At 44.0% G+C, this 23,285-nt stretch overlaps 1 protein-coding gene across 2 annotated transcripts in view; it reads left to right on the top strand.

The window, feature by feature from the left end:
- Positions 1–4,894: 4,894 nt before the first annotated feature.
- DENND5B (DENN domain containing 5B) overlaps positions 4,895–23,285 on the top strand; it is a 132,504-nt gene continuing 114,113 nt past the window's right edge. For both annotated transcript variants that reach the window (XM_063134956.1, XM_063134955.1), the window contains exon 1: positions 4,895–5,165. In XM_063134956.1, coding sequence (XP_062991026.1) covers positions 5,045–5,165 — 121 coding nt within the window. In that variant the 5' untranslated portion in view covers positions 4,895–5,044. The remainder of the gene's footprint in view (positions 5,166–23,285) is intronic.

Here is a 23,285-nt window from a genome sequence, read left to right as displayed (position 1 = left end):
GCAGGGCCTGGTAACCCCCCCTCCTCTCCCTTACCTGCCTCCGTCCACGGTCCGTCAGCATCTTCAATTGAGCCCGTGGTTCCAGCAAGTAAGTGTGCAAACAATTGAGCCATTCAGTGCAAACTGAAGCATGTTTACTCAGGATCAGTTCCCACTGTATCCAATGAGGCTTACTCCCATTAACTAATTAATTAGTTGAAGCATTGTAAGGTGCAATCCTATGCACATTTACACAGAAAAAAAGCCCTACAACTCCCAGCATTGCACACTCAGCCATATTTTTTTCTATCTAAACATTTATTTATTGCATTTTTAGCTGAAGCTCTCTGGTCAGTTCACAAAAATTAAAAAATTAAATATGCATGGGATTATAACCTTAGCCGCTGTTTAGGACTATGTGGTCACAAAGTGACATACAATCATGAGGAGGGCAAGAAATGCTGACAAAAATAGTCACTTTTAGCAAACAGGGTGCAGTGAGAAGCTGCCCTCAAATACATATACTAATTATAATCTCAGATGAAAGGCGCCATTGAAGAGGAAGGACTTCAAGCCTTGCCTGAACACCTGGGGGCTGTCTAAACATTGTCTTTGCCCCGTGGTGGCTCCAAATTGGTACAGCATTGGTTATATGATGCAGGTGCCAATTCGGAGCCATTGCAAGGCAAAGAGGTGAAGATGCACAGGAGAAAAGCCAGGGACTTTTCCTGCAGAAGCAAGATCAACATGGCTCTTCTGCTGTCTGTCCTTACTCTGGTGCTGCACTTGGGGTGTTCCTGGATGGAAGGCTGGTAGCCAGGGGAGGGGCCTCCAGAAATGGCCTCCAGAAAGCCTGTGCAGCCTCCGTCAAGATTGCTCACTGCCACCCCATAGCAGCAATGAAAGTTATACAGGTTTGGTGGCAGAGTGGTGCCAACTCAGCGCCATGAAGGTAGCCCCCTGTACTCAAGAGGCAAGTTGATAGGAAATTCCACAGTTTCGGGGCTGCTGCAGAGAAGGCCTTATCTCTTCTGCACACCCAATTGATCTTAGCAGCAATTGGGTGTGAAGGAATCCTGAGGCAGACATACAGGCCGGTTGGTATGAACAAAGGCAGTCCTTCAAATAACCTGGTTCCAAGACATTCAGGGCTTCAAAAGTTAAGTCCAGCACTTTACATTGGGCATGGAAACTTACTGTCAGCCCATGCAACCGGCATAGAATGAGAGTTCTTTTTCCAGACGTCCTGGCCCCCACCAGCCTCCAGATGGCTGCATTTTGTACCAGCAGCAGTTTCCAGACCATCTGCAAGGCAGCCCCACACAGAACATGTTGCAGTAGTCCAGTTGGGAGCTAACTAGTGAAAAGTAGCTGAGGCCAGGTCCAACCACACCTGAGAGAGTTTCAGCTGACGTATATGCAGAAGGTTAGAAAAGGTGCACCTAGGGAAGTGTGCAGAGGTCTGCAGTGCTAAATGTGTTTTTCTCATACAGCTGCTTCCTCCATGCTGTACTGCACACTGGTTTTGCAACGGTAGAAAGTTTCAAAAGCAGCTCATGATGCAGCACAGGGACCAGCTGTGAAAAGCGAGGGTGAGCGGGTGAGGGTCAGGCAGTCCACTGGTTTACCTTTGCAAGCCATTTTGCACTTCAGTGATGTCAGAGTAAATGTTGAATTGCATGCACTCATCACAACAGTCTCCACTACCATGCCCCCAAGAAGCCCCCACCCACCCACCCAATGCAAGCATCTGTGTTGATCTCTCTCTCTTTCTGCCACCTCCAGTATCAGAGGCAGTAAGCCTCTGATTTTTGTTGCTTGGGAACAAGGGTGGGAGGGTGCTGTTACACTGTGTCCTGCTTGTTGGTCCCTGGTCAATAGTTGGTTGGCCACTGTGTGAACAGAGTGCTGGACTAGATGGACCCGTGGTCTCATCCAGCATGGCTCTTCTTATGCTCTCTGTCTCTCTGTATTTGTATCATAGATTTTTTTTATAAGCTAAAGCACCTTAATTACCCATTGCAGACTAATCCACCCCCAAAATACTTTGTACTGCAACAGGGATAGCTGACAGCAATATAAGCTCAGAGAATGGGGAACCCTGAGGTGTGTGATAGATGACCAGCGTTTCTACATCAGTGATTTATTGCACATTTGTGATTGGCCACTCACAGAAGTTTGCAGCTCCTTTACATGATGTCATCAACCTCTAAGGTGTCTCCCATGCTTCCCCCTTTTTATCCTGCTTTCAAAAAGATTGTAGATACAGCAATAAGAGGCATTAATGCAACGTATTGGCAGTGTCATCTAGTGGCTCTATAATGAAACATATACATTTCTGGAGAGAGGAAGTCTTTGATTCAAAGCACGTGTCCACCTGTGTAAAGGAGTCGGTCTATCCCACAAAGAATCCAGAAGCAGATGCCCCAGAAAATTGTGGGATAAAAAGCCTGGTGTCATGAAGCCCAACATCATTGTTGCTGCTAATCAAAAAGTCCTGGTGTGTCAACCCTGTGATCCCTGGCTCCACTACATCACCATGTCTGAGCAATTTGGATACCAGATAGGAAGCTCTTGAGAATACATTAATGCAGAATGGTTTCAAGTAAGTATGAAAATCAGACAACAAAGTGGTGGATCATGAAAGCTATACAGGCATGATTTATAGTTCCAACTTTCCACACTGATTCTTTGAAAGGAATATGTCAATCACACACTTTTCTCCAGAAGATCAGGTTGCATTCAAAGACAAAGAACATATCATAAAAAATCATTTTGAAGATATAAAACCATATTGACCTAAGCATTTGATCTAGAACTAAATGGATAAAACAGGAAAAAGTTAAAGAGCAAACCCAGTAAAATAAAGTGATCAGCAACTCACTGCAAGATTTAAGGAAAATGTAATCACAACTGGCTTTGAAGGGAAGCTGGTAAAGTGCTGGTAAGGGAAGGAGCAGAGCGCTGCAGTCAGCAGAAATGGCAAGAAATGCTCTTGCAGGCTGATTGTATGGCATTCGGAGGGAAAACGTTGGTTCAGCTCAAGTGGACTTGAGCTGGATATGGAGGGCGTGAGGAAAAGATACATTGTAGTAAGGTAGCCACAAGACCTTGAAGCCCAATTCATACAACCAACTAGAGTAATTATACAGAACTGCTTTATAATAAGGACTGCTTTACACCCTGGCCCGTTTTGGATGTAATGCTAAACATTCAGATGATGAAGCTGTATAAGCCATGGTTTAGCACTGTGTGAATTAGCAGCAGCTGGCTTTGGGCTCATGTGCTTCCCCTCCCCTCTCCTCCTCTAGTGTGGCTGCATGGAGATTAGAAACATCCACTTTCTGTTTCAAACTAACCTGTGTTTATTGTTGAATCCAAACTGGAGGGAGCTCTGGTTAGTTTGAACCATGGTTTGTTGAAACAAGTCAGGATCAAACCATGATTTGTTACCTTGGCTTATATAAACTAACATTTAAACCAAAGGTGGGCAACCTGCAGCTCTAGGACACGTGCAAACTGACAAGAGTGATCTGCCCCTTCCTTGGCAGAACGAAGAGGGAGAGAGTGAGCAAAGGAGAAGGAAGAGAGAGAGAGGAGAGAGCAAAGGAAGTGGCAGAAAAAGAAGGGGGGACGTTTGAATCTGGCCAAACATTAGAACTACCATTTTAAGCCTACTTAAAAGTAAGCATGTCAAGGCTTCTGCATGTTTACTCAGAAGCACTTTTGAATAGCATCTCAAATACCAAGTCTCTGCACGTTTACTCACAAGTAAGCAGGTCTACCTACAAAATGCACGTCTCAGTTCTGTGCAATGGCTCTCTTGCTTGCAAAATGCACAGTTCAAAATACTGACAACAACTCCGTTCTTTGCAGGGTATTTAAAGGCTAATCAGTATGGGGAGATACCAGCAAAACAAGCCTGCAGATGCGGCCCCACCCACCCACCTACCTGAGCTGGAGGTTTTCTTTATAATTCTTCGATACATCAAACTTATATTTAGTCTCTTTTCCATAATCTGAGGAAAGTCTTTGACATATACTGCTGTGCATGTCACTGATTTCGGATCTTAATGTCAATAAAAAAAGTAGTACTGTGAATGAAGTGTGAAAGCCAAATAGTAATCTGTGGTACTGTTTTTCTTCTTTAGACTCAGTCCTTTGAGCACATGCAAGAATAATCAGGATGCTCTGCTGCTACCTTGGTCTTACAGTGCTTTATTTTCCTTTAACATAACAGTACACAGTTATGTTATGGTCGTGGCTGATCACATATTTAATATTTCCGAAGTGTCTTTGGTTTACGTGGGTTGTATCCAATGTTAGTCTAACTTAATTTCAATGGGTCGACTTTAAGTAGGACTAACATTGGATGCACCCTGATATTCTTGTGATTTCCTCAGGTTCGGGAACAATTCTATGTATGTCTGCTTAGAAATAACTCTCACCGATTTCCTTGCCAAGTGAATGGCTATGATTATATCCTTACTTTCAGTTTCCCAGTGCTCTCTCGCCTGCGTTTTGGCTATGGTTGCAGGAGAAGCTTCTTCCTATCAGCTCCCCTAAAATATGCTGCCTGGCTTCGAGTCCCCCGGAAGCTCAGACGCTGCTGCCAAAGTGAATGATGCGCTTCGGGCAATCTGGAGATTTGCTACCCGATTCACGTCGCGGCTCCTACCTCTGCCTTGCGCGCAACGTGATTTAAACGTCCCGCCGAGGAGGCGGGGCGGAAGAGGTCTGGTGCCCTTTTTTTCTCTCCCGCGGCCCTGGTTGGTGGCAGCGCGGCAGTGGGAGGAGGCGACGGTGCCTAGCCGGGCTCGGGGGCCGGCTGCAGCCTCAGCTGACCGACGGACGCCGCCGTTACCGGCACCGACGCAGTCTCGGCTGTGCGCCCTGCGGCGAGGAGGAAGGCCGCCAGCCGGGCCAGGCGGAGTTGCGCCATGGAGGAAGCGCAGCTCTTACGCTAGCGCCGCTGCCCTTCTCCCCCGCCGCTGGGAGTTTGCCCGAGAGAGCCGGGAAAGGAAGGCAAGGAGAGCTCGACTTGCGGGCAGCAGGAGCCGGAGAGATGAGCGGCAGCGCGGCGCCCCCCGGGCCCGCTTCGGGCTCAGCCCCGTGCCGTTTCGCCCACTACTTTGTGTTGTGCGGAATCGATGCCGACAGCGGGCTGGAGCCCGACGAGTTAGCAGGTAAGCCGAGGCAGGATGAGGGGAAGGAGGCAGAAAGAGAAGAAGAAGACAAAGAGCGAGCGAGGAGGCTAATCCCCGCGTCGCCTTCTTGGGTGCGCTCCGGGCGCGCTCATTGCGACGCACGGCTCCTAGATGCCTTATTTGGCCCCTCTGTCTCCCGGCCTCCCTCCCGCCCCCTTCTTCGCCTCCTCGTTCTGCCTTGCCCCCTTCCCAGACCCCCTCTCCCGTCTTCGCACTCTCTGCCTCCTGGGGCCAGACCGATCTCGCCCGCTCCCCCCCCCCTGCCCCCGGCTGCGTTGCCTGCATCGCCCTCACTTTGCGTCGCGCCGGCTGCCCCCCTCCGGGAAAGCTCGCCGCCGGTCGACGGCGTGTGTGCCCCCACGAGCAGCCTCCTAACGCGGTCCCGAGCAAGACCCCAGTCTAGAGGAAAGCGCGGATGGGATGCTGCTAGTCCTCCCGGGAAAGGGGGGAGTTGTACTGGCGATCTGTGTGGCTGCACCAGTCGCCAACAAGGCCCCACACGCCGACCGAGGCCCCACTGGGAAGCAGTCGTTGCTCTGCGCCTTTATTTATTGTGTTTGGAGCGCCGTCTCGTTCTCAACCCCCCGCCAGCTGCTGTGACCTAGGGAAGAGAATTCTCATTGCCCGCCCCCCGTACCCTCTTTTTGATCCTCCCCAAATCCAGCTTCCCCATCCCCCATTTTTTTGCTCTAGTATTTATTTCCAGCTACTCCACAAATATAACCCAAGCCCCTACATTCAGCTTTGACGGCCATGCAAAGATCTCCAGGGCTGATCAAAAGCCCACCCCCTCCTTCCCCCCTCCCCCCTTCCCCCAAATCGTGATGCCTCCCAACTGCAGTGGCCAGGTTTGGTTATGTCACTGGCAAGAGTAACCACGTTTCAGTGCAGACATCCTTATCGCAGTTTGGGCTAGATCACCTCCCCCCTTCCCCACCCCAGTGCTGTCATCATCACGCCTTAGATGTTGTGCTGTGAAGGTCTTGAATGTCTGTTGCCCCTGTTGCAATCACCACCTGCCTTTTGAATAAGCACTAACTTGGGTCCAAAGAGCAGAAAAGCTACCTTTGTAACTACTTGGGTAGAATGCAGTGGGTTGGTCTGTGCTCTCGGGCCTGCTTTTGTGAGCCGCGAGGGGCTTGGATTTCAACCACTTTGGTGAGGGATTAGATAGGCAAGTTAAACTCTCTGTGGCGAACAGAGGCAACGGCGCTAATTAATATTTCAGCATGCGTCTTGAGTTTGGCAGTCGGCTGACCAGGCTGTTGCAAAAGCTTGCAGGAGGAGAAACAACCTTTAATTAAACCAGCCCTGTGGGCAGGGATTGTCTAAGACTTTGTTTTTGTACAGTGCCGAGAAGCTTTAGGTTTCTCTTATATATAGGCAGAAAAATGCCTTTACATAACATGCATAGCGTGTATTACAAACTGCAGATATGCTTGCAATATAGGATGGACGTCCTGCTGAAGTTCAGCATTGTTTATTACACATGCATTGGTAGTCCTGTACTAGGCACCTTCTGAAAGTGCCCAAAGGCATACAAATCTAAAAAATTACGGGGAGGAAATGTATTTAAGAAGTGAAGTCTAATGAAAAATCTTTAAAAAAAAAAAAAAAGGATTGTAATATTAGAATCCAGTGAAATCAATAACCTAAGTCAAGATCATTATTTTGCTTTAACTGCCAATTTCACAACGCCTGTATCCTTAATCTATTCAAATGCTCAACAATGATAGACCAGCTTCATTCATGTTTCTATCCCCACCCCCCAGGTATTCCTTTCTGCTGTAGCAGTTTGCTTGCAAACTGATTAAAATTGAGTTTATCCATCAACGGTAATCCTAAAAGCATTTGTGCATGTTTCGAAAAACACTGCTTGTGTACTTTTTTTTTTTTTTTGGTGGTGATTTCAGAAGGATACACCAAAGATTTTTTTAAAAAACTCTTTTAGAATTGGAGAGATGCCAGAGACTTTATTTATACAATCAGCTATAGAAGGAAGAGAAAATATGTTAAAATATAGAGATGAGTTTGTTAAGCTCACGAAACAACGAGAAAATGGCCTATTTGGGTACATGCTCTTTGCAGTTTTGAAAATAGGTGAAATTGTTCCTCTTGTTCGGTGGAGGTTGCGGGGCTATATATCACAATTTAAAGTCGCTCCCATAAAAACCAAAAATACAGTTCTATGACACTAAGGATGTGTGAAAGGATGTGAGCTGCTTTGCGTGAGGGAGGGGTCCTAGAAGAAAGATGTGGAGGACTTGCGACTGACCCCTAAGTCACAACGGTTAAGCATTTTGAACTAAATATTGTGACTTAGCGTGTCATGTGAACCATTCCTAACCATGGTGGCTACATAGCCATGGTTTAAACATGCTCACAAACCTTTTACTGCAAAACGGTTAGTGGCCTAACCATGGCTTAGCGTGTTGTTGGAACAAGCCCACTGTGGCCTTCTTGTGATATGGCTACTGTTGCTGCTGCTACTGTGATTCCTGTTGTTGCTGGTTTTATTGTTTGCTTTGATTGCTCTTTTAGTGTGTTTATGTTATTATTGCATTTAATATTTTAACTGTTTTTATATATTTTATTGCTGGAAGCCACCTTGGGTGAGCTTCTGCCCTGAAAGGTGGCCAAGAAGTGTTTTAATTTAAATAAATAAATAAATTTCTGTGTTGAATTCAGATATTTAGCCCCGTCTATGTTCTGCTGCAATGAAGTTGTGTGTAAACATCTCACCTTAATTACTGATAGAGGTGGATCCGGGCTATGTAAATGCAACTAGCAGAAAAGGAAAAAAAGGTTTTAATATATATAATTGGGGAACTTAGCTCTTGCCTACCCTTTTTCGTTTAACAACCAGCCTGACAAAGAGTTCTGCAGAACTCAAAAGCTTGCTCGTTATCTCATATAAGATTTTGGTTGATCCTAATAAAGCTATTGCCCTACTATGGATTTTGTAATTTTTTCTTATGGGCCAATATGTCTGCCTCTGCTTCCTGCAGCAGAATTTAATTATTAGTAAAAATTATAATTAATCCATAATTATGTTAGGAAAGGACCTGATATAATGTGGCAAAACTAAGGGGTGGATCCAGATTTAGTCATAAGCAAAGTAGACCCATTAAAAACAATGAGACTTCAGTGAGTCGTGACTTCAAGGCCTACATCAAGGGTAGGCATTGTTGGGCCAGGGGCCTGCTGACATTAGGCCTCTGGAGTCCCTTGTCCTCTTCACCATGGCAACCTGCTTGTTCCCCTGCTTCTCACTCTGGCCCAAACGGTGGTGGTGAGAAGGAGGAGCAGTAGATGCCACAGCCTACTTGCTCACTGCCTCTTAAGCAAGCAAGTGGCAGCCATGATGAGAAAGAGGAGGATGAGCAATAGCAGCTAGTGACAATGGCGGTGAAAAGGTTAACTCACTGAGGGAGGGGCCCCTTGAGGGTGCTTTGCCCAGGAGCTCTCACAAACATGGACCAGGCACTGCTTACTTGCCCCACTGATTTCGGTGGGTCTACTCTAAATATGACTGAATCTGGATCCAACCCTAGACTATTCTGTCAGTAGTCTTATTGACAGATAAGCTCCTCCAGCCTTAGTTTGTATGTTGGTTTCAATCTCAGTGTGCAGTACGTCTTCCGTTTACATCTAAGTTTTTTTATTTTTCAAAAATAGAACCCTGCTGGTTCCTCTGGCACTGAAGGTGTACCAAGTTTGATTTGCATAGTAGGACCTTTGGGATTTTTAACTAGAGTAACTTCCAATTCTTCTTTCTGAAAATAGCACTTACAGGTTGTGTTGATTAGGAAGTTTTCGCTAGCTACCTTACAACTGCGAATGTGCTGACAGCTGTTCTCAGAACTGAAAAAGCAAATCTGTACTATAAGTCTGCATGCAAATATACACAGCAGATATCTTCACCAAGGTCTGATGCTGCCTTTTGTATGTAAAGTAGCATTCAGATGACTGGTAGTAGGGAGAGCACTGTTAGATTTGCTGCTGCTGCTAGGCTCTGCCAGTATGCTATGTCAAGTTAGATATTATATTTTTGGGGAATGGTTGGTTGCTTAAGGCTGCAGCCCTGTAAATGCTGGAAAGGATTTCTGATAGGAGACATTTTTCCAAGCTCAGAGACCTTGGAGAGTTGCTGCTGGTTGGAATAAGGCAATAATGGGCTAGACAGGCCAATGGGTTGATTCGGCATGAGGCAACTTCTGTGCGTTTTGGGTAGATGCTCCAAAGAGAAGCTGGACAATGTAAAAGGTCTTCATGCCCACCCATCCCAGTCCTCGATTGTTTAGTATTATAACTTGGGCTACTAGATTAATTGGTAGATTAATCAACTTAATTATTGCCATTCAAGGATGCTGTGGACTGGTTCGCTGTTTGTTTACAGAATGGGTTTTTGTTTGTTTTAAAGTTCAGCTTTCAATGCTTTTAATGTATTGATAGCCTCCATGAGAGCCATTCATAGTTGGTTGGCAGGATACCAATTTTAGGATGAACGAATAAATAAATAATAATGCTTAGCTGATTAATTGGAAGGGCAAATTTAATTGGTATGGGGCACACTTGTTTGTTTGCAAGCTATTCTGGCTCAGGTGTATTACTGTAATAGGGAATTAAAAAGAAAATATTGGATATGATGTATGGTTTCTGTTAAGCTGGATTCCCAATAGCCACATACTTATCTTGGTACTGTATCTGTCCATCAATGTGTAGAGCAGTGTACACAGTATTAAAGAACAGGTTCCTGCCCCAGAGTCTTTCTCAATCTGGTACCCTGGGGGAAAACTGACAGGAGCTGGGAAGCATCCAGTTTCGGTTAAATCATCCGAAGGAGACAAATATGAAAATGTTTTTGATTGTCCCAGTGTAGAAGGGGAGCAAATAGGCCATGAGTACAGGATAAAACATAATAGCCAATCAAATAGGCTAAAGTGCAATAGTGAAAAAGGGACACACCAGAGACATCTGGGGAGGGACATTGTGTATTGGTGTTTATGTGGAAATGCTAGAAGCCTCCTAGCCAAAATGGGAGATCTGGAGTGCTTGGTTTCAAAGGAGAACCTGGACATAGTGGGCATTACAGAAACCTGGTAGAATGGAGAGAACCAGTGGGATACGGTTATCTCTGGATATAAACTCTACAGGAAGGACAGAGAAGGACGTACTGGGAGTGGTGTTGCTCTGTACTTCAAAGAGGGCATTGTGTCAAGTAGACTAGAGCACCTAAATGGGGCAGACTCTTCCACAGGAGTGCGGTGGGTGACAATACAGGGCCCCAAAACTAATTTAGTGCTAGGAAGATGCTATCGTCCACCAGCCAAAATATTCAGGGTGACCTTGAGATGGAAAACGAAAACAGGGAGGCCTCCAAACAAGGAAGTGTTGTAATAATGGGTGACTTCAATTATCCTCACATTGACTGGTCCCTGGTTAACAGCTGGTTAGCCAATGCATGAACAGAGTGCTGGACTACATGGACTTTCGGTCTGATTCAGCATGGCACTTCTTACGTTCTTATATACGCTCCAAATGGCCTGCACGTCAATTTCCATCATCCCTGACTATTGGCCACCCTGAGCACGCTTGATGGGACTTGTAGTACTAAACATCTAAAGCAGCCACCCACAACCTGGTGCCCTCCAGATCTCCTGTACTACAATTCTCATTGTTCCTGATCATTGGCCTTGCTTGTTGGGGCTGATGGGAGTTGTAGTGCAAACAACTGGAAGGCACCAGGTTGGGGAAGACTGCTGCAGAAGAAAAGAGAAGAAAATGGAGGCAGGGTCAATTGGAGTGGAATATGCATTTTTTCAGTTGAACAAGCTTAGGGCTTATTTTATTTATATTATAATGTTTATATTCTTCCTTTCCATGAATCATGCCCAAGGTGGCTAACAACAATAAATGCAAATAAAAATCAGATAATTAATAACATCCAAGGCTATATTTACAGTAAGATATGGGGACTAGAAGATTGTGTACATCATTATTTTAATTTTTTTTGATTGGCCAAAAGATAACTCTTAACGATTCAGTCCTAATCATAGCAGCTTTTCCAAAAAGTCTGGCTATTGTATTTGATCTTGATTGGAATTAGCTCAAATGTTGACACTTCAGTGGAGCGAATAACCTGCTGACAAGCAAAGTGAGTCAGCATCCAGGCACAGTGAGTCGGCATTCCAGCATCATCAGGAATGGTGTGACCTCTGCCCTCCATGACTGATGTAGTTCATGTCATGTTAACTTGTGTATTGCTAAATGGAAATTAATTCTTCAGTTTGAAAGGGGTCTATTAGCAGCTGAATAAGAAATCCAAGGTTGCAATCCTGGTCATTTTGCCATTCAATTCCCATGAACGTATCACACATCTCTTGTACTAGGCTGGTTCAGATGTAACTTTAAAGTCTGAGTGTAACCAATGAGTCAGACCATTTGGCCATCTAGCACAGTGTGTCTACTCCTGCTGGCACTGTTTTTTCGCCTTCTCTGATACCTGGCAAGGATATTCGAGAATCCTTCAATTCGAGATACTGGGACTGATGCTGGCTTGGGATGTCTGTCGCTGGGAAATCTGTTCCATTTCTGGCTTGAGGGTGTTCCCCGGTGTAACTGACTCAGCTCACATTTGCAGGCAGAGACATGTTTTTTTTCCTGAATTCTAGGAACTTTTCCCATAGAGATTTGTGCAAATTGCAGGTGCAATTTGCATAATTCACACAAATTTCAACTGTAATTTATTTATTTATTAAAACATTTGTATCCCTCCCTGTATCAGTGGGACCTCACGGCAACATACAAATAAAATCAGAACAATGAAAACATAAATAATATATGCAGCTAAAAACATATTAAATGGTTAACAAATTAAAACAAGTAGAAATTTTTAAAAGCAATAAAACAATTAAAACTTATGTGTAACCATGGAGAATTTATTTATTTATTTATTACATTTTTATAACACCCAATAGCCGAAGCTCTCTGGGAAGTTCACAAAAATTAAAACTAAGAGAAACATAATAAAACAACCAACAATCTAAAAATCCAAATCCAAAATACAATATAAAAAGCACAACCAGGATAAAACCACACAGCAGAAATTGATGTAGGATTAAAATACAGAATTAAAACAGCAAAATTTAAATTTAAGTTAAATTAGGTGTTAAAATACTGAGAAAATAAAAAGGTCTTCAGCTGGTGATGAAAAGAATACAGTGTAGATGCCAGGTGGACCTCTCTGGGGAGCTCGTTCCACAGCCGGGGTGCCACAACAGAGAAAGTCCTCCTCCTAGTAGCCACCTGCCTTACTTCCTTTGGTAGGGGCTCACGGAGAAGGACCCCAGTGGATGATCTTAATGTCCAGGCAGGTACATATGGGAGGAGGCGTTCCTTCAAATAACCTGGCCCTAAGCTGTTTAGGATTTTGTATGTTAGTACCAGCATTTTGAATCGGGCGCGGACCTGGACTGACAGCCAATGAAGTTGTAAAAGGACTGGTGTGATGTGGTCTCGCCGGCCAGTCCCTGTTAGTAAACGGGCTGCCCTGTTTTGTACCAGCTGAAGTTTCCGGACTGTTTACAAAGACAGCCCCACATATAACACATTGCAGTAATCCAAACGAGAGGTTATCAGAGCATGGATAACTGTAGCTAGGCTATCTCTGTCCAGATAAGGGCGTAGTTGGTATATCAGCCTAAGCTGATAAAAGGTGCTCTTTGCCACTGAGTTCACCTGTGCCTCAAGTGACAGTTCTGGATCGAAGAGCACCCCCAAACTACAGACCCGATCCTTTAGGGAGAGTGCAACCCCATCCAGGGCAGGGCAAACATCACTTCGCCGGACAGATGAACCACCCGCTAACAGTACCTCCGTCTTGTCTGGATTGAGTCTCAGTTTATTAGCCCTCATCCAGTCCATTACCGTGCCCAGGCACTGGTTCAGAACAGCTACTGCCTCACCTGGGTTTGATGAAAAGGAGAGGTAGAGCTGGGTATCATTCGCATATTGATGACACCTCAGTCCACATCTCCGGATAACCTCCCCCAGCAGTTTCATGTATATGTTGAACAGCATAGGGGATAAAATAGAGCCCTGTGGAATGCCATGGCGTAAGTGCCATGGCACAGAGCAATAATCCCCCAGCACCACCTTCTGGAATCGGCCATCCAAGTAGGAGTGGCTGAGGGAGATTTTGTTTTGGACTGACCTGGCATTCAGCAGCAGCATCACCACACCCGAGAGCAAGCTGATAAGGCCTCCAGGAACTATCCGGTTGGGAGAAGAACCAGAAGAGGGGATAGCTGTAAGGAATCTAGCTCCTCTTCTCCTCATCTGGCCTGTTCCTCCCCCAGCACCATACCTCCCCCTACCCATGACCACAGTTATGTGGGCATTTCCCCCAGCACTCCCCAGGCACATACTAAAAATTGATTAAATGACTTTAAAAACTGCAAATTGCTGCCGGTTACTGGTTGGCTGGATGATATTCCAACAGACACAAGCAGATGGGTGGCTCCTCTGTGCGACGCAAAGTGGGTGCTGCACTCTGTGCGTTGCTGAGGCGCTGCCTCTGGCAGGCTGGATGATATACCTGCAGAAGGAAGGTGGAGCACTTGGTCAGCAGATGGAAAGGCTGAATGTCCAACAGGTGTGTGTGTGTGTGTGTGTGTGTGTGTGTGTGTGTGTGTGTGTGGAAGCTGCAGAGAACAGGCCCCTGCAGCCTCAGCTCTTCTGCCCCACACCCAGCATACCCCACCTCCCCACCTCTGGCAGGCTGGATGATATACCTGCAGAAGGAAGGTGGTGGAGCACTTGGTCAGCAGATGGAAAGGCTGAATGTCCAACAGGTGTGGTGGGGAAGGTGCAGAGAACAGCCCCCTGCAGCCTCAGCTCTTCTGCCCCACACCCAGCACATCTTAAAGGCTTTGATAAAGAGCCATGTTTTAACTTGGTGCTGAAATGAAGCCAGTGTAGGTACCAGTATACAAATGGTGTATGTTTTGGCTGCAGTTTGTGAAAATTACACAAATTGCAGCTGCAATTTCTCCAAAACTCTGTTTGTACATACAAAAAATATGAGTCGGGCCAGTTTGTGGGAAATAATCCAATATCCAAGGGACTGGACCAAGGGAAGACCATCCAGCTCTACCCCCTAAACAGATTCCTCTGACGTCCCTAAATCTGAGATCTTCTGCATGCAAAGTGTGTGCTTTCCTACTAAGCTATGGTCCCTCCTCTTAGCTTCCACTGGCATCTAGTTTAACTTTTGAAGAAGGATTTGCACAAGAGTAGAGAGTGCCAGACTGTAACGACGAAAAGACAAGAGATATGGCGGAAGTATATTGTACTTATTCCATATGAGCTCAGTGCAAGTGGTCCTTGCCTGTTGGTCTCCCATGCAGGCACTGCTTACAGTCAGAACTCCTTAGCTTCAGCAGTAGAATTTCATCTTATTCCTGCTGCCTGTTCCCTGGGCTAATCTTAAAAATGGTGTCTTATGATATGACCTGTTGTGGTCCAGAGCTTGCTTCGTCAAGAACCTTAGATGGACTTTCAGCTGCAGTATCATGGAGGCTTAACAAGGGGAGGAGAGTGAAAAAGTAAGGAGAATAAGATCATATCCTCATAGCTGCAGTGTCAGACTTGATTTCTCTCTTGCCTCTCATTCTGGAAGGATCCCCAAGGTTTCTTCATGAAATAATACAATGCAAAAACAAACAAACACTGGAGCTGCTTTGATCTCTTCCAGCGTATGACATTGCCCAGGGGTAGTATATCCACCATCACCCAATGCTGATCTTTTCAATGTGCAAGGATGGATGGGAAGGATCCAGAGGTTCCAGTTGGCAGTAGCTGGGCCTCGGTTGACCTGCTGAGAGAGAGAGTTGCTTTACTAAAATGCTTGTAAGCAGCTGGAGAGTACAAGGTCTTGTAGTACTTCAAGGGTTAACGCAGAATAAATGTGTTAGTCTCCAATAATAATAATAATAATAATAATAATAATAATAATAATAATAATTTCTTACCTGTCTCTCCCTCTCAATTGAGGCAGGGAAGTACATGGCTATTTGTGTGTGTGTGTGTGTGTGTGTGTGTGTGTGTGTGTGTGTGTGTGTTTGCTTAACAGACTAACATGGGTCCCTACCTCTGGAAGGGTAAAAGGTAGGCACAGTCAATTTTGGATGTTTTTGTAGTCCACCATACTGGAAATTCATTGAGCTATCATGGCTAGTCTTACACAAATTAATAGAGGATGAGTCTTATCTTGTAAAAAGTCAGCTAAGGGTGCCAGTATGACGTTTTATGAAATTCACTGCCCCAAAATACTTTTTGTGAAAAATGTATTGTCTGTCCTGAACAAATTGCCAACCTATTTTATAGGGTGACTCAAGCTCTCTTACATTGAAATGGAGTCGTGTTGGTAATCTTTCTACTTCCTCCACACCATGCATAAATTGCTTGCCCTGTTTGAAGAAATGCCATTTATATAACCGTTGTTGTTCTGTAATTTTTATGTTATTTGGCCTCTGAGAGGCTATAATGTATCTGAGTAGGCCTGAAGCCTTGCATTGTTACTGTGAAATGCTTATGTAGTAGTTGCTTAGTGATGCTCTGAAGAGGGAAGAGAGATGGTTATATTTATAGCTTAGGCCTGGATCAGGTAAATTCAATTTTGATTGGCTGGCAATACTAGCTAGGTTGGAAAGAACAGTTGAGAAATGACAGTTTACAGTAGGTAGTTAAGAAAGTCTGTTGGGAGAAGGACTGCTGGTTGGTAGTTGGTGATAAAGAAGTACTAAGAGAAAGCTGAAAAAGTGAATAGCTAACGCCTGAATATTAAGCTACTCCTCTGTGGGATAACCATACATGTCTTGGGAAGACCAGGAGTAAAGAGCAGGTGGCTGTGTTATACCAAGAGTAGAGATATAACATTTCTGGAAATTTTGACGCCATGGAAAAAAATAGATTTTCCCCATTTTTTTTTCCAGGGAAAAATGGAAATTTTCAGAAAAAAATGGGGGAAAAAAGCAATATTAGCATTTTTACAGATTGAAAGTCACTTTGTTACTTTAGGAACATAAAATGTAATTATGTCCAAGTTGGTTTGGCATAAAATTATTACATTTGGTATATTAAAAGTACAATGTATTCAAACAATTATTACAAATTGAATTTATTTTTAATTTTTTTTAAAAAAAATTGGTAATAAATGGAGCTACAATCTCCTGAACTGTAAGGAACACCTGAAATGTAAGGAACCTCTTTGGTTTTGTCAGTTTATGAGGAGCAGGCAAAAAACAATTGAAACCCCCCAGAAGAAACCATCAACATTAGTAACAAAGAAAATTATTTATGTCTCCATTAGTCCTCCACAGTGTCAAGCAGACATAAAGCACCCATTCCCATAAAAAGAACTGAGAAAAAAAAAGACAAAGATTCAATGAATATGCATGTAATTTAATCAGACTCATTTCCTGAGCTATAACTAGCACTATCAGTTTCAGTCTCAGCTTCAATGGCAGTGCCCCCTAGTGGCAGAAATGCATCTTGCTCTTGCATTTGAGAGTTGTAGTCTCAGTTTGCAACTTAGGACTTGCTTGTCCTCGGTGCACATAAATTGCAATAATCTGATACTGTACATAGTTTTTAGAAATTATTTGGAGAAGTAAATATATGAACACCTTGTCTTAAACATTTTATTCATCATGCTAAAATAAAACATCCCATAATCCGTTTTTCATTTTTTTTCAATTTTTTTTCTGAAGAAAACCAAGAAAGACCTCCCCCCACAAAAATGGGGGGGGGGACCCAAAAAATGTTTCTGTTTTTTCCCCCGAGTCTTCACATCTCTAGCCAGGAGGCTGCTGTAAAACCTTGCCAGAAGAAGGTAATATAAGCAGGCATTAAACTCAGATAAATAATCCAAGCAGCCAGAAGTACCACAGGAGGAGCTTTGGGAGTCAAAGAAAGACTGTACTCAAGAGCTGGACCTGGTTGTGATTGTATTTGACTGGGGTGGAGGTTTAGGGAATTTGGCCTGAGGCAAAAATAATAATTAAGAAGCTTGTAATAGCAACAGTGTCTCTTGAGTACTTAAGAAGTGTCAGCAAGCACTGTTTTGAAAATCCCAAAATAAATATTAATATTCCCATATATACAAAATATCCCTTTAATAAATTGACTTGTTTAATATTTCATCCTGTCTCTAGTGTTGGTGCCTATCTCACACCAAAGCCTCATATACCGGGCTACTAGTAGGTTTTAAAGTATTCTAATTGATGGCAATGGAAAAGAGTCAGTGAGTTATAGTGGCAGAGAGTCTCTTAGGCCCTGAAATATAAGCGTTTGCTAAAAATAAGAAACCCCATAGGTAGGATTGCCCAATGAAACAGCAGTTTCAGTGGTGGCAGCGCTGGGAGAGGAATCCTTACCTCCAAGCTTTGGTTACCAACTTTTTTTTTTAGCTGGGACCATATTTTGAACTGGGCAGGAGCTGGAGAGCTGGCGACATTGGCTGTGCCCAGGTTCCAGGTCCGATCCTTGGCATCTCCAGGTAGGGCTGGAAAAAAGTCTGCCTGAAACCCTGGAGAGCTGCTGCCAATCAGTGTCGACAGTACTGGGCTAGATGGACCCATGATCTGACTTCCTATGCTCCTGCGTTCACTGGCTCACTCCCACGTAGGTTGGTCTCTTTTCCTTTCCCCCAGATACGAACAGTTGGCTTTGGCAGAGTGCTTTCTTTGGGCACCTTCAGCCATTTATTACCTTTTTTTTGTGTCTTGGCTTGCGCACAAGAGTGAAAAGCAGGAGGAGAGAAGTGTGCTCGTACTGGGAGTGAAGGCAATTAATGAGCCCTCTGCTTGTGTCTCCAGAGGAAAAATGCCTGAGGTATGTAATGCTTCCTGAGGTGAAGGACAAGATGATCCCCACTCCCCTTCCCTGAACAAAAGCTAGATTAGACTGGCAGTTGAATCTTTCTTCAACAATGGCAATGAGACTGCAACTTCCATTGGACCTTTGGGTATCAGGCTAGCTTAAGTTGTGCAGGGCAGGCAGAATGCCACACACAGTTCTGTCAGCTCCCCATCCTTCAGCATTTTGCACCTGAAGTGACTTCCTCAGTTTGCCTAATGGTAGGGCTGATGCTGATATGGAGCCTTTGAGATTAGAGAGCTAGATGGGAAGCCAGATTTATTCCTTGGCCTCTGCTTGCCTATTCTTAATCATATTACTCTCTCTTCCCTCTTTAGTCATCACTTTTCTTAAAGAAGGGACTATAGCTCAGCGGTTGTGTACATGCTTTCCATGCAGAAGGCCAGGTTCAATCCCCAGCATTTCCAGTTCAAAGAATCAAGTGGTGTCAAAAGCCTTTCTCTGCCAGTCACAGTCGACAGTACTTGACTAGGTGGACACATAGGGCTCATCTACACCAAGCAGGATATTCCACTATGAAAGCGGTATATAAAAGGCAGATGCCACACTATTGCTTTATAGTGATATTGAAGTGCACTGACAACTGTTGGGGCCAATTGACATGTACCATATACCGCCTTCATACCCCTTTCATAGTGTTACAGCCTGCTTGGTGTAGATGTGTCAAAGGGCCCCAGCAGTTGTCAGTGCACTTCAGTACCACTATAAAGCAGTAGTGTGGCTCCTGCCTTTTATATACCGCTTTCATAGTGGAATATCCTGCTTGGTGTAGATGAGCCCATAGTCTGACTTCGCATAAGACAGCTTCCAAAGTTTTCATTTTATTTAGTTATTAATACATTTATAATGTTTTTAATGTTTTCCCCTAAACTTAAAAGGCCCCCCGATTCAATGGCACCAGGAGAGACTAGTGGCTTTGATGTAAATGGGGAAGTGAATCTTCTCCAGGTTTTAGTTAGAACTGGTCAGAACTCTAAAGCAGCTATCCAAGATGCTTCCAGATCTTGGGTAGCTCCTTTAGAATTCTGACTGAAACCTGGAGCGGATTCACCGCTGCATTGACATTGGAGCCACCAACCTCCACTGTAAGGCACTCCCCCCCCCCCCCGCAACACACACTTTAGCCTTTATTTATAGAATGCTTCAACTCTTTGATCATTTTATCCTCCCTTGCCTGTACCTATAAAAGGAAGGATTCCCTTCACACAGTGCATAGTTAAACTATGGAATTCACTACCACATGATGTAGTAATGGCCACCAATTTGGATGGCTTTAAAAGGAGGCTGGATAAATTCCAGAAGAAGAAGAAGAGGAAGAGGAGGAGGAAGAAGCAGCTCAATGGCTACTGCCCCTAATGGCTATGTGCTACCTCCAGTATCCGACGCTGTAAACCTATATGCACCAGTTGCTGGGGAACATGGGTGGGTGGGTGCTAACTCAGTAGTAGCTTATTCCTGGGTACCAGTCTGGCCTTGTTGAACCTCTTTTCCCACTTTGCTATTTGAGTGATCTCATTTTGGCTTTTAAGGACTAGCGCTTGGAGAATTGAACTCACTGTTAATACAGATTCCCTGATGTTGGTGGAGAGTTGTAGAGAATGATTGGCCATTGTACTATAAAGTGAATGAGAGTGAAGCCAAACTAGCCATTATATGCCATTTATAATAAGATTAAAAAACCAAAATTACAGCTGCTATGTCGGTAGGCTTTAAACTTTCGCTAATACCTAAAAATATGTGTGCCTTTTAACTGCAATGTATCATTAAAACAAATCCACCACTGTGATATTATTACATAAATATTTCTCAAAAACCTACACGGAGGGCATGTCTACACCATCCATTTATTCCTGGGTCAGCTTGAGGTCATCCCTGTGTGTCCAGGGGATCCTGGAGTCAACCAGGGATGATCACTCACTTTTCCCGGGATAACTGCAACCATGTTTTTCCTGGTTTTTCCTGCAGTCCCTGTGAGTAGAGGGCCTCAGCAAAAGGGCACAGAGCTGTGCGGGGGTGCTCTGTACCCATTAGGGGTGAGGGGGGCAGCAGTTTTGCCATCCTCGGGATGGCTGCTGGCACTTTTCGGTGCAGAGTTTTTCTTTTTTTTCCTTTCTTTTTTTTCACTCACATTTTTTGCAGGATCAGCAATGAACCAGATGCCTTGAAGCTTTTGCATGCTGCTCAAGAGTGCGTGGTCTAGTACCCAGTTGCTTCCATGCTTGGTGTTTGTCATATGAATATAGTACAAGTGGTACTTTATGCTGTCCTCACAGAAAGCATCACTTCTGAGAGGTACTCACTATTCAGGCATTCATGAAATAGAACTGCCTTACCCACATAAAGTAGTCTTTCTTGCAAAGGGAACTGTAAATTGTTATGAGTAATTCAGGAGGAACATTGGTACTTTTTTGTTTTTCATTTTCATCAGTTGGATGTCGGTGCTTGGAGCTCCTAGCAGAATTGATAAAATTGTCCGTAGAATTGGATGGTGTAATAAATGTGTTTGGATACCTGTCATGCTTGACATGTTGTAACTTAAAGTGGAGATGCCTTGTACTGCAATCCACTGAGAGCAAGTGTGGCTAAAGTGTTGGACTGGAAGTTGGGAGATCTGGGTTCTAATGCCTACTTGGCCATGGAAATCCAGTCACAGACTCTCAGGCCAATCTACCTCACAGGGTTGTTGTTGTGAGGATAAAATGGAGAGGAGGAGGAGGATCATGTACGCTACCTTGGGTTCCTTGGAGGAAGAAAGGTGGGATATAAATGCAATAATAAAATAATAAATAAATATTCTTGATTTCAGGAATTCATTGGTCCTTCTAAATAAGCCCAAATTGTACTGCAATCCACAATATTCTTAATTTTGGGAATTCATTGGGCATTTTAATTAAGCCCAAATTGAGAAGTGAGTTAAAACAATTCGTAAGAGTGTTCCAGATTTTGTTGAGTTCCAACCTGGGTTTTGGTCTTCATCAAGAAGGCTGTCCTCCTGAGTTAGGGTGCCCTTATACTGTGGTGGGTAACTTGTTGCCCTCCATTGGCTATGCTGATGGGAGTTGTGGGCCAAAACATCTGGAGGGCCACAAGTTGCCCACCAACTTGGTGTTATACAAACTTTCCCCAACATGGTGTCTTCTAAATGTGTTATGCTACAACTCCCGTCATCACATGGCCAAACTGGATATCTGAAGGGTATCAGGTTGGGGAAGGCTTATAAAGCAAGAACCTTCTAAATTGACTTTTCTTATTTATTTGGCACATCTCTGAATTCAAAGCCATGTGACTGAAAATACCATCTACCACACACTGAATTATTTTTGGCTATTTCCTTCAGTCTCTTCTCACCACCCCCCACTCCCTATATATAAAATAAGTGCAGCCACGTTGCAGATGCTCCTACTTTACTTAAGGGTGCTCTCCTTGTAAGGCCTATGAGTTGATGCACTAGCTATGCAGGCAGCGCTGTAGTATAACCAAGAGACAACTTATAAGCTTCACAAGGACTAAACCTCAATTGATTGAAAGGTCTGGCCAAAGGGGAAGTACCCCTATCAAAATCCATCTTTAAACAGAAGGCTGAACTCAACCCCAAGTAGCCCAAAATATACTTTGATCGAATTAGCTGGCCTCTGGTCACTATCGATGCAGGTTCACTTATCCTTGTCCCCCAGTTAGGTTATAAATGTGCTAAGGTTTCAACCAATATTCTCTGCTCCGTTGCCCTCCAGATGTTTTGAATTTTAACTCCTATCAGTCCCAGTTAGCATGGCAAATGGTCAGAAACACTGGGAGATGTAGCCTAAAACAGTGGTCTTCAACTGGTCCGGACCCGACACCCACCTCGGACTCCCAACCTGCAACATGGAACCTACTTTCACAATTGCCCAACATGGCGGCAACAGCTTTGCCAGGACCCATTTGAACTGAACTTGTGACCCACTTTTGGGTCGTGACCAACCAGTTGTAGACCACTGGTCTAAAATATCTGGTGGGCACCAGGTTGAGGAAGGCAGGGTTAAACCATCTTAAGTGTTCTCAGATGAGATACTGAGGGCATTCTTTTGTGGTCGTTACAAAATGATAGTTTGACAGAGGTGGGTGTGGTAGGGGAACAGAAAATACACTGAAACTTACTTGAGATGTATTTAGCATCTCTTTATTGAGGAGTTGTTTACTGGGGCATGGTGACATTGCTAACTTTTCAAGATGTGGTTCTCCTTGACACTTTAAGCAGGCAACTGGGGAAAAGTGGAGCATGTTTCATCAAGATTTTTTTATAGTTCAGCTGTTCTGTTGGCACTGCTGTTCACTCTGCATACCAAATACAGAGCGATTAGTTTGAAACGGATGGCTTCCTTTACTGTACATCTTAAAGGCATCACTTCTGTCACTCTTCAGACTAATTCCCCGATTAATAACACTGGGAACCTGCTAGACAATGATATAGTTGGTATTCTCTTGCTAATATGCCAGCTATGTAAAGTAAGCATAAAGGGTAACATAAAGCACAAATTCCCCTGCTTTGAAGGTGTTTGAAATTAATTTGTTACTGAGGCAGGATTCTTGTTCTTAGGAATTTCTGAGAGAAAATAGTCTCTCTGGCTATTGAACTTTGTGGTCTTCGTGTTGAACAAAAATATTGCTGGAAGGAAAGGGAAAATGACATTCACAAAGAGAATTCTTTGGAATGTAGAAACCTAGTTTCATTATTAATGGGTATGGAGATTTCTTGTGAGTGTTTTTGAAATCTGTTAGATGTTAGCCAGTTTATGGAGTAGTTTTTGGGTGAGAGAAGCCCATTCTCTCAGGTTTTTCATGAATTCTGTGTTCATGACTTTTGTGGATATTGCACACTGTGTGTGTATTTGTGTGTGTGTGCTTAGAGCAAGAATCTCCCTCTTCCCACCTGCTGTTCACACCAGACTATTATTTTTAAAAAAGGGAAAAACCAAGGGGAATTGAACTGGAGGACTGGGCTGGGAAGGCAGTGTGGTGTAGTGGTTAGAGTGTTGGACTTCTCACAGGGTTGTTGTGAGAATAAAATGGAGAGGAGGAGAACCATGTACACCACTTTAGATTCCTTGCAAGAGGAAAAAAAGGTGGGATATAAATGTATATTATACACACACATATAAACATATGATGTGATATGTA

Source organism: Elgaria multicarinata, chromosome 9 (genome assembly GCF_023053635.1).
Source record: "Elgaria multicarinata webbii isolate HBS135686 ecotype San Diego chromosome 9, rElgMul1.1.pri, whole genome shotgun sequence".
Classification (NCBI taxonomy): domain Eukaryota; kingdom Metazoa; phylum Chordata; class Lepidosauria; order Squamata; family Anguidae; genus Elgaria; species Elgaria multicarinata.
This window is presented reverse-complemented; position numbering and strand designations above follow the sequence as displayed.